The 14679-nt window shown below is 45.2% G+C and overlaps 1 protein-coding gene across 5 annotated transcripts in view; it reads left to right on the forward strand.

Annotated features, from left to right (window-relative positions):
- RFX2 (regulatory factor X2) overlaps positions 1-14679 on the forward strand; it is a 118957-nt gene that overhangs the window by 6953 nt on the left and 97325 nt on the right. Inside the window, exon 2 of one of the 5 annotated variants that reach the window (XM_009193282.3) lies at positions 8187-8293. The exons of 2 other annotated variants lie outside the window; for them this stretch is intronic. In XM_009193282.3, the coding sequence (XP_009191546.1) occupies positions 8200-8293 (94 nt within the window). In that variant the 5' untranslated portion in view covers positions 8187-8199. Of the gene's footprint in view, positions 1-7623; positions 8294-14679 lie in introns of those variants that run through there. 2 more of the 5 variants (XM_031660066.1, XM_009193284.2) reach the window with 2 other exon arrangements.

Raw genomic sequence — 14679 nt, forward strand, 5'->3', positions numbered from 1 at the left:
CTTGCCACTGCCTGTAGATGATACATAAAGCAGATAGATTTTAAATGCTGTCAGTTCATTTACACCTGCTACAGTCCATGTTTCAAAGTGGAGAAAAAGCTGAAAAGCCATTAAAAATATGTAGAATTTACATGTAATGGTCCGATAGAGTGATTATTTGTCATTTTTTATATAATGAAGCCCAGATGTGCTATATATGGTAAGCCTATTTCTACTAAGATCTCTGCAGTTATTTTGGACATGTGTGCATGTGTTTGTGTATATGTTTGAGACTGGGGTGTGGGTAATTAATAATAAGAAACTTTAAAAAAAAAAAAAAAAGAGATGAAATCTTGCTCTGTTGTCCAGGCTGGAGTGCAGCCTCAAACCCCTGGGCTCAAGCAATCCTCCTGCCTCAGCCTCCCAAGCAGCTGAGATTATAGATGTGAACCACTGTGCCTGGCCATAAGAGGCTTCTTATATTTGAACTTGGCTGAAAAATTGAACAGTAGAGACAAAAAAAGCAAGGCCGTGTGATGCGGACTGGGCTCCTGGCATCCAGCAGTTTTTAAGGAGGTGACAGTTGAGCTGCGACTGAAATGAGGAGAGGGAACCAGCGCTGTGGGGTTCAGAAGGAAGAGCCTTCCAGGCAAGGGACAGCAGATGCAAAGGTCCTGCAGTTGTGTGGCTGATGCCTGGCGAGCAAAGCAAAGAGAGGCAGAAGAGGCAGGGGCAATCTGCGGGGCCTTGGAGGCCATGAGCAAAGTTTGGATGCTATTCTAAGTATAAACTGGATCATCAGTAGAGTTCACATCAGCCTGTAGCTGTCAGATCAAGGGTGTCCAGTCATTTACCAAAAGACCTGCTTTTCAGACTCCTGACATTTGTTCATTATTCATTCATACATTCTTCATTCATTCATCCTCCATTCATTTATTCATTACCTTCTTTGAGTAAAGTGCTATCCTACCCGGTTACAAAGACCAAAGGCCAACAAGGAAGGGGAGTCAGTATCAAATAGGCTTTGCTGGGTATTTCTACAGGCACAGAAGGCAGACAAAATAGGAAGGCCAGCTATCCCTGGAGCTGAGGAAAGGTCTGAAAAGAGGGTGTGGATCTGAACTGCATCTTGAAAATGGTGTTCTGCAGGCAGCAGGTGGGGGAGAGGGATGTGGCCATGTTTTCAGGACTGGGCAGTCCATGTTTTCATGTCTCCATGAATCTGATGACTATACCCCATATAAGTGGAATCATAGAGTATTTGTGTTTCTGTGACTGGTTTATTTCATTTGCATAAGTCTTCAAAGCTTGTCCATGCTGTAGCATGCAGCAGAATTTCCTTCCTTTTTAAGGCTAAAGAATATTGCATTGCATGGATATGCCACATTGTGTTTACGCATTCATCCATGGATGAACACTTGGGTGGTTTCCACCTTACAGGTATTGTGAATCATGCTAAGCAGAGATCTCGAAGGGACTCTTAGGTGGAGGGAGAACCTGGACAGAGGCTCAAAAGGCAAAGGAGGAAATAACTTCAAGAACTGAGCACCATGAAGAGTGAGATCCAATGGCAACCAGAAAGATAAAACTTGCACAAGTCCCATGAGAAAAAGGACTGGGTCCCCACAGAAAGGCAGAAGGCTTGACTCATAAGTGCCTGTCTCCTGGAAAACTGTTGAAATTATACCAATGATATAGAAGTCCATTCCTAATGCTGCAATAGCACTTAATTATACTTTTTTAAAAATGCAAACTGTTTATCTTTTAGAAACTGTGCCATGTTTCCAAGGATACATTTCTGTCCAAAAGGTGATCAGTGGGGAAAGGCCTTAGAAGCAGTTTCCAAAAAAATTACCAGCCCACAAAAATGTATGCGGGCTCCACCCAGGCCAGTGGAAACCCAAAGAAAATAACACCAAGGCCTTTTTCCCACCTCTCCTGTCCTTCTCAGAATACATACAGACAGATGTAGCCTGCCTTGAGAAAAAATATATTTGGAATTCCAGACCCACTGAAAACAGACTAAAGGATATGCTTCTGATTTTAAAAGGAATTATTCATTTCTTGAAGAATTCACCCTACTAGGGATTTCGGTGAGGAGCTCACTGGGATCTCCATCCATTTATTTAGCAAATATTTGTGGGCCTGAAATATCAAACATCTGAGGAGCTTATAATTAGTTAAGTATTTACGTGTATTAATATCATCATGTGGACAGTTGAGAGGGGAGAAGGCACTAGACAAATTTAAAATTATTAGAAACCATTGGCAACTAATATTCAGACCCTAAGTTAAAAACAGGATATATCTCAGGAGCAAATCTTTTGTGTAAATCCTGGTATTTTTACTGCAGACCCTTAAAATGACAGACAGGGGTGAGTAGAATTACTTCTGGAAATGGATATGATTCTATTAATTAATTCAATTAAATCAATATAATTCAATTAATCGCCAGCCTTAGTTCACACTGATGACTGTGCTCATCGGAGAGACTCAGCATGCAAAAGAAAAGACTCATCAATTTGCAGTTATTTAATTTAACGAACTGCGGGATGGTGGAGTCAGCAGCAGCGACTGGGCCGCAACATGGCGCCTCCCACCTAGACTTCCGGTCCGGAAACTTCCACCTTCCTCCCATTTACGTGGGCCTGCATGAGCCTACTTCTCTTCTTTTTTTTTCTTTTTTTTGAGACGGAGTCTCACTCTGTCACCCAGCCTGGAGTGCAGTGGCGCGATCTCGGCTCACTGCAAGCTCCGCCTCCCGGGTTTACGCCATTCTCCTGCTTCAGCCTCCCGAGTAGCTGGGACTACAGGTACCCGCCACCTCTCCCGGCTAGTTTTTCGTATTTTTTAGTAGAGACGGGGTTTCACCGTGTTAGCCAGGATGATTTCGATCTCCTGACCTCGTGATCCGCCCGTCTCGGCCTCCCAAAGTGCTGGGATTACAGGCTTGAGCCACCGCGCCCGGCCTCTCTTCTTCTTATACTTCCGTATTGTCTCCCTGTGGGTTCTTGCACAGACCTTGGGTTCCTTCGTCTCTGGATTCTTACTGATCTCCGTCTTCTCCCAGCCACCTTGTCACGTCTCTCTGAGCTATGTCAGGAGGAACGAAAGGGCACTTTCTGACTACTTTGTTAGCGAAACGGACAAACTTCCCCCTCCCCTTTGTTGTAACCACACATTCAAGGCTTCCTTCAGTCCAGCCCCATCTCCCTTTTCATTGCCTCCCTTTCACTACTCCAAATGACCTTGCCATACTTTAAACGGGTCTTGTACTTTCTTATCCCGTCTCTGGAATGTCATTTCTACTAAAGAAAATCCTACTCTTCCCTCAAGACCCTTCTCTAATCCCCTCTTGCCATGGAACCTTGAGATTTTCGTTGAGGAGTTAAGTTGGAAAATATAAACTAGAGCAGAGTCTCTACCATGGCACTATTGACATTTGGGGCCAGATTATTCTTGGTTGGGGAGACTGTTCTGTGCACTATAGGATGTGGAGCAGCCTCCCAGGCCTCTACCTGCCAAAAGCACATTCCCCCTTCCCCAAGTGGTGACAACCAACTGTTTCCAGACATTGCCAGATGTCCTGAGGTGGGAACTAAGGTGAACAGAATTGCCCCCCAGCTGGGGGCTGCTGGACTAATCAACCAGAAGTGGCAAAGACTGCAGGCAAATTGCCTCAGCACTTAGATTTAGCATTGCAAGGCCTCTTCGACAGGTGGTAGTGATTTGTGCGTCTCATTTCCTATTCTTGATTGTGGCAAGGTTCTGGAGGATGGAGACAGCTACTCCTGCCACAGTTCCCACAGGCCATTGTACATAGGGCTTCATATTTAACACGTGAGTGAATGACACACATAAGCCCGAGTGCTCTTCAGAACGGCAAGGCCTATATCAAGATGGTAAACGTACAGTTCTTAAAAAAAAAAAAAAAAATCACGCAGTCGGTGCCTGAGATCCAATAACCTTCAAACTCCATGTTTTCGATTTGGTCTCAATTAACATTCCAGCTCTTTCAATATGTACTTTTCCTTTACCAAATTTCAAAAGAAATTTTAATCAAAGACCCCTACTGTTAATTAATTTCCCTTTTTACCCAGCCAAAATTGCAAATGAAGTTCTTTTTCCAGAAAGTTCGGGGAGCAGGGAGGGGTTTTATAACAGAGCTGCTGCTGGGTCTCATTGCTAGGAGCTGAGTACACAGTGGAGAATATGAAATCCCGAATTCTATGTCCCAGCCCATTGCAGTGGCTTGATTTGTCTCTTGTTTTGCTTTGGAACTTTTCAAAGATTTCACTCTGTTAAAAAGTCAATTTGGAATAAATATAGAGCTGTTATGTCTATTAGAATTGTTTCAGCAACGAAATGTGGCACTCAGCATTTGTTGAACCAATGAATTCTCCTTTTTGCTCTGAGGGAAAGCAAGGTTATAGGGCAAGTTGTATTTTAACCCTTAGCTTTTTTTTTGTGGTTCAAACAATTAGTGAAATATTTGAAAGCTCCAGACACTTGGGGTCACCCTAAAAAGTCAGCCCTGGGCCACGAGCAGTGGCAGAGGAAGCAGTTACAGAGAATTAACAGAGTTACATAAAATTTACTCACTTTGTAGGCAAATATTTCTAACCTTGGCTCCCTTTCTTAAAGATCTATTTCCCCAGCTTTGTTCCCCAACTCAAAAGCATTTCCCAACACATGGATCTGCTACCACTGGATCTGCCAAAGCAGAATCCTTTTTTTTTTCCAGTTCTTTTTTAGGCCTTCCCAGTAGGCTGAGGAGAAAGTCTCTTGTGGGTGTTAAGGTATCTTTAACCCCTCTGTAACACTCCTGACCTCTCATGTTTAATGAAGAATAGACTTCAAAACTCGAGAGCTGAGTATTAAAGAAAAATAGTAAATGGTAGTATTGGTGGTCCTGGAAGGTGCTAAAACCAACAAAGAGACACTGCCTCAAGATCATTGCCCAGGTGGCTCTGATGAACTTGGACGAAAACGCATCTTGCTGAAGACTCTCTTTATGTTGCGGCCTCTTTATAGGTGTTATTATCAGCCAAGCACTCACTGCACTGCCTCGGTGCAGGGACAGCCCCCATTTCTCAAGTTCCCACAATGGAGCCCCACATTTCTAATTAGACTAGTAACAGTTCTCATCAGGAAGAGAGGTCATTTTTCATGCAAGTCAAAATATAAGCCACTTAGAGAGGCTGGGATAAACTTCATGGGTGGCAAAGTTCTTTTATTGTTTCCAAATAGATACTCTGAAATAATTATATGTTTAGTTGTCTGGTTACAAAGCTCTTAGATAAAATAACGTATGACATCATTTACAAAGTCATTTGCCTTCTCTGATCTATATAAGAATGTTCAATGCTTTGTGATAACATTTTTGATTCTCATATAAGAAAAGAAGAAAGAGGGTTTTTCAAGAACAGCAGAGAGTGGTATGTTGGCCACAGAATCAAGCAAACGGGCAAAAAAGCAGCCCTCAGTAAGGAGTAGCCAGACGTTAAAAGTAGTGCCTGTTAGATCAACAAGGTTATGTTTTAAAAATAAAGGGAACCTGGCACGGTGGCTCGTGCCTGTAATCCCAACATTTTTGGAGGCTGAGGTGGAGGATAGCTTGAGGCCAGGAATTCAAGACCAGCCTAGGCACCATAACAAGGCTCTGTCTACACACACAAAAAATTTAAATTAGCTGGGCCTGGTGGTGCACACTTGTAATCTCAGCTACTCGGGAGGCTGAGGTGGAAGGATCACTTGAGCACAGGAGTTGAGCACAGGAGTTGGAGGCTGCAGTGAGCCGTGTTTGCACCACTGCACTCCAGCCTGGGTGAGAGGGTGAGACCTGTCTCTAAAATAATAATAATAATTAATAATAATAAAGGGTTGCCATGATATTACCTGTGGGTACCTACTATGTGCCTGGTGCATTACATGTATTACTTCTAATCCTTGTAAAAGCCCAGTGGAATTGGAATGATGATCATGCCCTCAGAAGGGTAAAGATATCTTAATGCATGTCTCAGTCCTTTGGGCAGGTAGCTGAGGAATATTTCCTGCAGCTAAACTCCACTCAATTTGCCTTTCTCCTTAGTTGCTTCCCCGCTTTGTTGCTTCAGAAAGGGTTGGACCCAGGGTCTAGGAAGAAAGACAAGGCCCAAGTGAAAGAGAGATGTGTGGGTCCCAACCTGGGCACCCTGCTCTTGCCAGAAACCTGAGTAGCCTGGACCACTCGTTCTCCTCGCCAGGGTCTAGTCCAAGGCTATAGATGGAGCTGTCTCCTCTGTTGCCCAGTGTTGAAGGGTAGGGGTCACCTCATCTTCTCCCCACTCTCCTTCACCCCCACTTACCCACGGCCCTCTTTTCTACTCACTACTTCCTGTAGATCCCACCACCCAAACTGGTCTTGTATTGATTCTTCCCTTTCTATTTCGGATTATACTGTTCCAATTCAGACCCTCTCATTCAGGATTGTTCAAGCAAACTTCCAATTTCTTCCCTTAGATGAAGGGTGTAGCGTGGGCCCTCTTGTTCTGTGTTCTTCCAAATCTGGTGCTTCTAGCTGCCCCCAACAATGGCCTTCAGATGGCGGGGGACCCTGGGAGGGCGAGACCACCCGATATTGTGAAACATCATGGAATACCAGGAGTGCACGGAATTAAATCATGTGAACTCATAATATTTTATTCATGCAACATGATTAAATTATAAGAAACGAGTGTGTGTGCAGTATCAACTGTGAGCATACATTCTTTAAAACTGCTGTTGGCCGGGCACGGTGGCTCATGCTTGTAATCCCAGCATTTTGGGAGGCCGAGGCGGGCGGATCACAAGGTTAGCAGATCGAGACCATCCTGGCTAACATGATGAAACCCTGTCTGTACTAAAAATACAAAAAAAAATAGCCGGGCGCAGTGGCAGGCACCTGTAGTCCCAGCTACTTGGGAGGCTGAGGCAGGAGAATGGCGTGAATCCGGGAGGCGGAGCTTGCAGTGAGCCGAGATCATGCTACTGCACTCCAGCCTGGGCGCCAGAGCCAGACTCCGTCTCAAAAAAACAGACAAACAAACAAAAAACTGCTGTTGATTGGGAGAGACAGACTGGTGCAGGGCTTCCCAATAATGTGAAAACCTGCAGGGTATGACATTATTTTTTGTTTTGTTGTTTGCTACTCTTCATTAGCAGATAAGAGGAAACGTCTACCAAAGGTTTAAGAAATATTGATAGGGGCCGGGCGCGGTGGCTCAAGCCTGTAATCCCAGCACTTTGGGAGGCCGAGACGGGCGGATCACGAGGTCAAGAGATCGAGACCATCCTGGCTAACACAGTGAAACCCCGTCTCTACTAAAAAATGCAAAAAACTAGCCGGGCGAGGTGGCGGGCGCCTGTAGTCCCAGCTACTCCGGAGGCTGAGGCAGGAGAATGGCGCAAACCCGGGAGGCGGAGCTTGCAGTGAGCTGAGATCCGGCCACTGCACTCCAGCCGGGGGACAGAGCGAGACTCCGTCTCAAAAAAAAAAAAAAAAAAAAAAAAAAGAAATATTGATAGGGAAAATGTTTTAAATTCGAGGAACCTAGCCAATAAATATTTCTGTAGATTGGCACAAGTGCCATTATTTTATTTGAGCAGTGCCTTTATTTTATTTGAGCAAAGAAAGCCCACAGGATGTTTTAGTATTCCAAGGAAGTGGGGATCAGCAAACATTCTCTATAAAGGGCTAGATAGTAAATGTTTTAGCTTTTGCGGCCCAGATGGTCGCTATCTCCACTACTCAGCTCTCCCGATGGAGCTTGAAAGCAGATGTAGACAACATGTGAGAGCCTGGGCATGGCCATGTGCCAATCAAACTTTATTTATGGATGCTGAAATGTGAATTTCATGTAATTTTCATGCATCGCAAAATATTTTGATTTTGATTTTTTTCTAGCCACTTCAAAATGTAAAAGCCATTCTTGGCTCATGGGCCATACACAAACAGGCTGGCGGCTGGGCCAAATTTGGGTGGTAGGCGGTAGTTTCCTGAGTCCTGCCCCTATGGTGGAGTCCAGGGGCTCTGACTCGCATTCGTAGACTTTCTCCAAGTGGTCCATCTTATTTCCCCCTTTATTCCCCGAGCTCCAACCAGCTTGGTCTCTTGACCCCTTCCCTGCCCCACACACCCTCCCCTTGTCTACACCTTTGCCTGATTTTCCCTACCCCACCTCCAGCAGGGTCCAGGACGGGATGCTGCCCAGACTCCCCTGCCCTGCTGTTTATGGCACCCTGTTCCATCTGGAGTCTGCACCTGTCACCTTTTGCCACGTAAGGAATTATCTGTGTACGTCTCCTTTTCTTTCTCACCCCATCCATGCAAAACCCTTGAGGATAGAGGCCATGTCTAACTGTATTTGTGGGACACCACATAGAGTAATTATTTGTCAAAATTACATGAGTTCTTACTAGATAGAGATCACATCTACCTCTAAAAATCATTTTGCTTACTTTCTAGTAAAATAGGATCTCTTAAGATACTTGTGAACTCTTAAACTTACCCTAAGATGATTTATTCTTAGGGTCTTCTAGATCATTACCGGCCAATATAGAAACATAACACAAGCTACATGTGAAATTTGCAATTTTCTAGTAGTCGCATTTTATTTATTTATTTTTGTTTTTATTTACTTTTTTTTTTTGAGACGGAGTCTCGCTCGGTCGCCCAGGCTGGAGTGCAGTGGCACGATCTCGGCTCACTGCAAGCTCCGCCTCCTGGGTTCACGCCATTCTCCTGCCTCAGCCTCCTGAGTAGCTGGGACTACAGGCACCCACCACCACGCCCGGCTAATATTTTGTATTTTTTAGTAGAGACGGGGTTTCACCGTGTTAGCCAGGATGGTTTCAATCTCCTGACCTTGTGATCTGCCTGTCTCAGCCTCCCAAAGTGCTGGGATTACAGGCATGAGCCACTGCGCCCAGCCCAGTAGCTGCATTTTAAAAAGTAAAAAGAGACAAGTGAAAGTAATTTAATAATACATTTCATCCGATGAACTGTATTGAAAATATTCATTTCAATATATAATCTATAGGAAAAATTATTGTTGAGATATTTCACATTCTTTTTTGTGTGCTAAGTCTTAGAAATCTTAGTTCAGACCAGCCCCATTTCAGGTGCTCGGCAGCCACGTGTGACCCCTTGGCAGCCACGTGTGACCCTGGCTTCTATACCGACTGCACAGGTAAAGGTGTTAAAGTCAAGGCAGGCACAAGTTTTACGTCAACTCTTATTTTAAAAGGCGACCACTATATTGGCTACTTACTGGCGTGCAGATACTCCATAGCCGTGAAAACATAAGGTCACTTGCAAAGTCTGAGTGGTGTGGGTCCACCTGACCTCAGTGTTGTCCATTTTCTAAAGTGACCATTGCTGGACTTTGTAACACAGGTGGTGCCCTCCAAGCCACCTGAGTGCCCTCCAAGCCACCCGAGTGATCTGTCCCCAGAATTCCCTAGTGACCATTTCAGGACTTTAGGATCCTGTGTGTATTCCCCATAATTCTGACTGCTTCTCTTTTACATTATAAAAATCTTACCTTTTCATCATAAAAAAAAAAAAATCCAAATCGTACAAAAGAAAAAAAGAGCCTCTAGCTGCTTCTTCCTCTCTCCTCTGCCCCTCCCACCACTAAGAAAAGTTTGGTGTGGATGCTTTCACATATTTCGCAGGCCTATAAAATATACACACGAATTTTTTAGTATTTTTTGCATTGAGATGTAATTCACAAGCCATAGAATTCACCCTCTTAATGTGTACAATTTAATGGCTTTTAGTATATTCACAAGGGTATGCAGCCATCACCATCATCTAATTCCAGAGTCATCACTCCAAAAAGACACCCTATCCCCATTAAGCAGTCACTCCCCACCTCCCTTCCCCAGTCCCTGGCAGCCACTAAGCCACTTTCTGTCTTTGTGGATTTGCCTGTTCTGGAAAGTTCATGAAAATGGAATCATATAGTAAGTAGCCTTTTGTGACTGGCTGTTTTTAGCATGATGTTCTCAAGGTTCATCCACCTTGTACCATGTGTTGGTGCTTCATGCTTTTCATGACTGGACTAAGACTTTTTGTGTGTGTGTATGCAAAAAAGAGATATTATTTTGCTCACTTTTCTGCAACCTGCTCTTTTACCTAATATTTAGCCTGTATATTTCCTTATCACTCACTATTTGTGTTTGTGCTTCATTCTTTCTAACGGTCTGATATTTCCACTCCTGCCCTAAGTAGTTACTTAGCCTTTTATTTTATTTTATTTTATTTGAGACAGAGTCTTGCTCTGTCATCCAGGTTGGAGTGCAATGGCACAATCCAGACTCACTGCAACCTCTGCCTCCTGGGTTCAAGCAATTCTTGTGCCTCAGCCTCCCGAGTAGCTGGGATTACAGGCACATGCCACCATGCCCGGCTAATTTTTTGTATTTTAGTAGAGACGGGGTTTCACCATGTAGTCCAGGCTGGCCTCGAACTCCTGACCTCAGGCAATCTGCCCCCCTCAACCTCTCAAAGTGCTAGGACTGCAGGCATGAACCACTGCACCTGGCCTTAGTTATTTATTCATAGGCATTTTGGTTATACCTTCCACTTTACCACCAATGCTGCAGTAAGCACACATGCCCAAATACATTTGTGTACACGTGTGAGATGTTTGCACAGTCAGGGGAGGGAAATTGCTGAGCCTGACGGACTTCCTCCCCTTGGCCTTAGCTTGCCGCCACTTACATCTGCACTCCATTCCTACTATAAAGGTGACTTTCCACTTTTGTCCTCTCCTGAAACTGCACTGCCTCCAGCAGGACCAGAGCCACCTCCTCACCTCCCCGACACCACAGGGCCTTTTTTACCACATGCCTGTCCTTTGCCCTAAGTCCCCGTCCCACTCCTTGCCTCTCAGACCAGCACAAACTCTTTACCTTCTTAACATTTCAGAGTAGCAGGTCCCAGACCCTTTGACGGACTCGTAAAAACTTGTGTCTCCACCCTCCAGGAGAATGCACACTGAACTCAGCCACAGTGTTCTGTGGGCCACTGAGGAGGTGCTAGGACCCCTGGGCAGCCTCTCCCTCCCCCGGCCCCTCTTCTGGAACGTGTTCCCCGTCAGCTTGGCTCTGCCTGTCCTACAGCCCACGTGTGACTGACTCAGCCTCATTCTGTCACCGTGAGCTGCGCCCATGCGGGCGTGTGCCTCTCGGGGAGGCCTGGCTGCTGGGCTAGTTTGCGCAGCCACAAGCTCATGCTTGTCACCCTTGACTCCTGCGGACTGGAGCCTAGCAACGGCGTGCCCCGCCCCTCCGAATTCCCTCTGGACGCGCGGCTGTAAACTCTGCTACCTTTATTCTCCAGCAGAGCACTCATTCTGCTGCCTTCTCAGCTGAAGACCTTCCTTCCAGCAGCCCAGGATGCAGCCTGCGGGGCCACCCTCCGTCCCGAGCTGCTTTCTCGGGTCATTGACCCCCTGCTGCCATGGCCCGGGTTTAGGGACTTGAGCCCCTGCTCTCTCCAGCCCGAGGAGGGAACTCAGTTGTGCAGCCACTAGATCCTGTTCTTGAACCTCTTTCTTGCTGTTATAGTTGGCTTCTTATTATGGTACAAATTCTTTCTCTTTAACTCTATGTAAACAATTTAAAACCAGAATTCCTGTGACCTAATCCTCGATAAAGTTATTCATTCTTAATCTGAGCTTTTCTCCCATTTTAAATTCAGTGAATCATAGTTTTCTTTTTTAACATCCTTTAAGATTTCTGAGACACCAACCTCCACAGTTTTCCTCCCCCCACCCCCGAATGTAGAATCTTCTAGAAACTCCCTGCTCCTTTATTCTCCAGGGTTAATGTTCACTGAGGGCTTGGCCCAGAAAGTCTACAATTCTCTGACTCCCAAACTGGGACATAGTCTCATTTCAGATTCCTGATTGTAGAATGCCTACTTCCCGCAGTTCGTTCCTCATTCAGTCCCTCGGCTTGTTCTGTTGACGGGACTCATGTAAACACGTTTTGCTGCTTAGACTCAGCGTTTCTGAACCAGACTTCCCCACACCTACTTCTCTCCCGTCGCTCGAGATTTTCACAAACAGTCTCTTAGGGATCATGTTGAACAGATATTTTTGTTTGTTACTGAATTTTATTTCTGAAAATGTTCAAATTGTACTTTGTAAGTTCTGGTGCCTAGTTTTCTCATAATTATGAGAATATTGCATTTTACTTCTCCTGAGGTGAGGAATGCAGGAAATGCTTTTAGTCTCTATGTCATTGTTTCTCTTCGTGGCTGGCATTTGCCAGCACTCAGCGTCATCTTCTTTTTTCAATTGTGGTAAAATTCACATACAATTCACCTTTTTTTTTTTTTTTCAGATAGGCTCTTGTTCTGTCGCCCAGGCTGCAGTGCGGTGGTGCGATCATGGATTACTGTAGCCTCCACCTCCTGGGCTGGGACTATAGGTGCACGCCACCGTGCCTGGCTAATTTTTTGTAGAGACAGGGTCTCACTATGTTGCCCACGCTGGTCTCAAACTCCTGGATTCAAGCAGTCCCCAGCCTCAGCCTCCCAAAGTGTTGGGTTTACAGGCATACGCCACCACACCCAGCCCAAAATTTACCATTTTAACCACTTTAAAGTGGTTTTCATTTGGTGGATTTTAGGATTTTCACAGTGTTGTGAAGCCATCATCACTCTCTAATTCCAGAACATTTCTGTCACCATGAAAAGAAACTCCATACCTATTAGAAGTCAATCACAGTCCCCCACTCCCCAGCCCCTGGCAAACACCAGTCTACTTCTCGTCTGTGTGGGTTTTCCTATTCTGAATATTTCCTATATAGAATCATACAATATGTGACCTTTCTCGTGACTGGCTTCTTTCACTTGTGTGTGTATAAATACATATTTAAGCCCTGGAAGATTGGATAGTATTGTTTTGAAGTTCATCCACATTGTAGCCTGTGTCAGAGCTTCATTCTTTTTCATGGCTGAATAGTATTCCACTCCATGGATGGACCACATCTGTTTACGCGTTCATCCCTTGATGGGCATTTGGGTTGTTTCTACCTTTTGACTATTACGAATAGTGCTGCCGTGAATATTTGCGGACAAGCTTTTGCCTGGACATATAGCTTCATTTCTTCAGGGAATATACCTAGGAGTGGAGTTGCTGAGTCGTATGGTAACTGCATGTCAACTGTCAAACCGTCCTTTCACATTCCCACCGGCAGGGAGTGAGGGCTCCAGTTTCTCCACATCCTCACCAACACTTTTATTTTTCCCTGTTTTTACTATAGCCAGCCTAGTAGGTGTGAAGTGGTATTTCATTGTTGTTTTGATTTGTGTTTCTCTAATGACTAATGATGCTGAGCCTCTTTTCATGTGCTTTTCTCTGTCTGTAGATCTTCTTTGGAGAAATGTATTTTTTTTTTTTTTTTTTTTTTTTGAGACAGAGTCTCACTCTGTCACCCAGGCTGGAGTGCAATGGCACAATCTTGGCTCACTGCAACCTCACCCGGCCAAGAAATGTATATTCAAAGGTGTTATCTGGGCTGGCACGGTGGCTCATGCCTGTAATCTCAGCACTTTGGGAGGCTGATGCAGGAAGATCACTTGAGCTCAGGAGTTCAAGACCAGTCTGGGCAACATGGTGAAACCCTGTCTCTATGAAAAATATAAAATACAAAAATAGCCAGGGGTGGTGGTGTGGGCCTCTGGTCCCAACTACTCTAGAGGATGAGGTGGGAGGTCCTCTTGAGCCCGGGACATTGAGACTGCAGTGAGCCATGTTCATGCCACTGCAGTCCAGCCTGGGTGACAAAAGCGAGACCCTGTCTCCAAACAAACAAACGAACAATCCAAAGATGTTATCTCGTATAATAATTTTCTCTAATCCACAAGTTTCTCTTCTTCTGTGAAATGTCCAAAGACCGTGAATCGTGAAGGTTCTGAACACATGTAAGAGCTACACAGGGTGGTGGAGGGAAGGGAGGGTGGCAGTTCATTCAGGCGCTACAACAAAAATCTTAGAAACTGGCTGGCTTCTGAACAATGGGAATGTGTTGCTCTCAGCTCTGGAGGCTGGGCAGTCCAAGAACAAGGCACTGGCAGATTCGGTGTCTGGGGAGGGCCTGCTTTCTGGTTCAGCTTCTGCCTTCTAGCTGTATCCTCACATGATGGAAGGGGCAGGGGAAGTCTCTGGGGCCTCTTTTGCAAGGACCCTAATCCCACTCCTGAGGGCACCATGTTCATGACCTAATCATCTCCCAAAGGCCCCACCTCCAGATGCCGTCATATTGGGGGTTAGGTTTCAGTATGTGAGTTTTAGGGGGATACAAACATTCCAACCATAGCACAGGGTCAGGATTCACATGACATGAGAGCTGGCCTTCGCCTTCCCTATGACATTGCTCCAGCTCCTGCCCATGCCCGCGCCCTTTCCAGAGACTGCCCAAAACCCCACATCCTGCACCTCTGAGATGGAGACATGACAGGAATGTTGGTCTTCACCCCCAGAGTGTCCTTGACCTTCTGGACACAGATTTCTAGAATGGTATTTGTCATTACATGGGCTATTTGATACCTGCCCTTTTATTTATTTGGAGTTATTTTAGGCTCTGTTTTAAAGACATGAGTCCAAACATCTGAGTCTAATACAGAGTGGGCAAACTAGCCCATGGGCTAAATCCAACTCACCG

Source organism: Papio anubis, chromosome 20 (genome assembly GCF_008728515.1).
Source record: "Papio anubis isolate 15944 chromosome 20, Panubis1.0, whole genome shotgun sequence".
Taxonomy (NCBI): domain Eukaryota; kingdom Metazoa; phylum Chordata; class Mammalia; order Primates; family Cercopithecidae; genus Papio; species Papio anubis.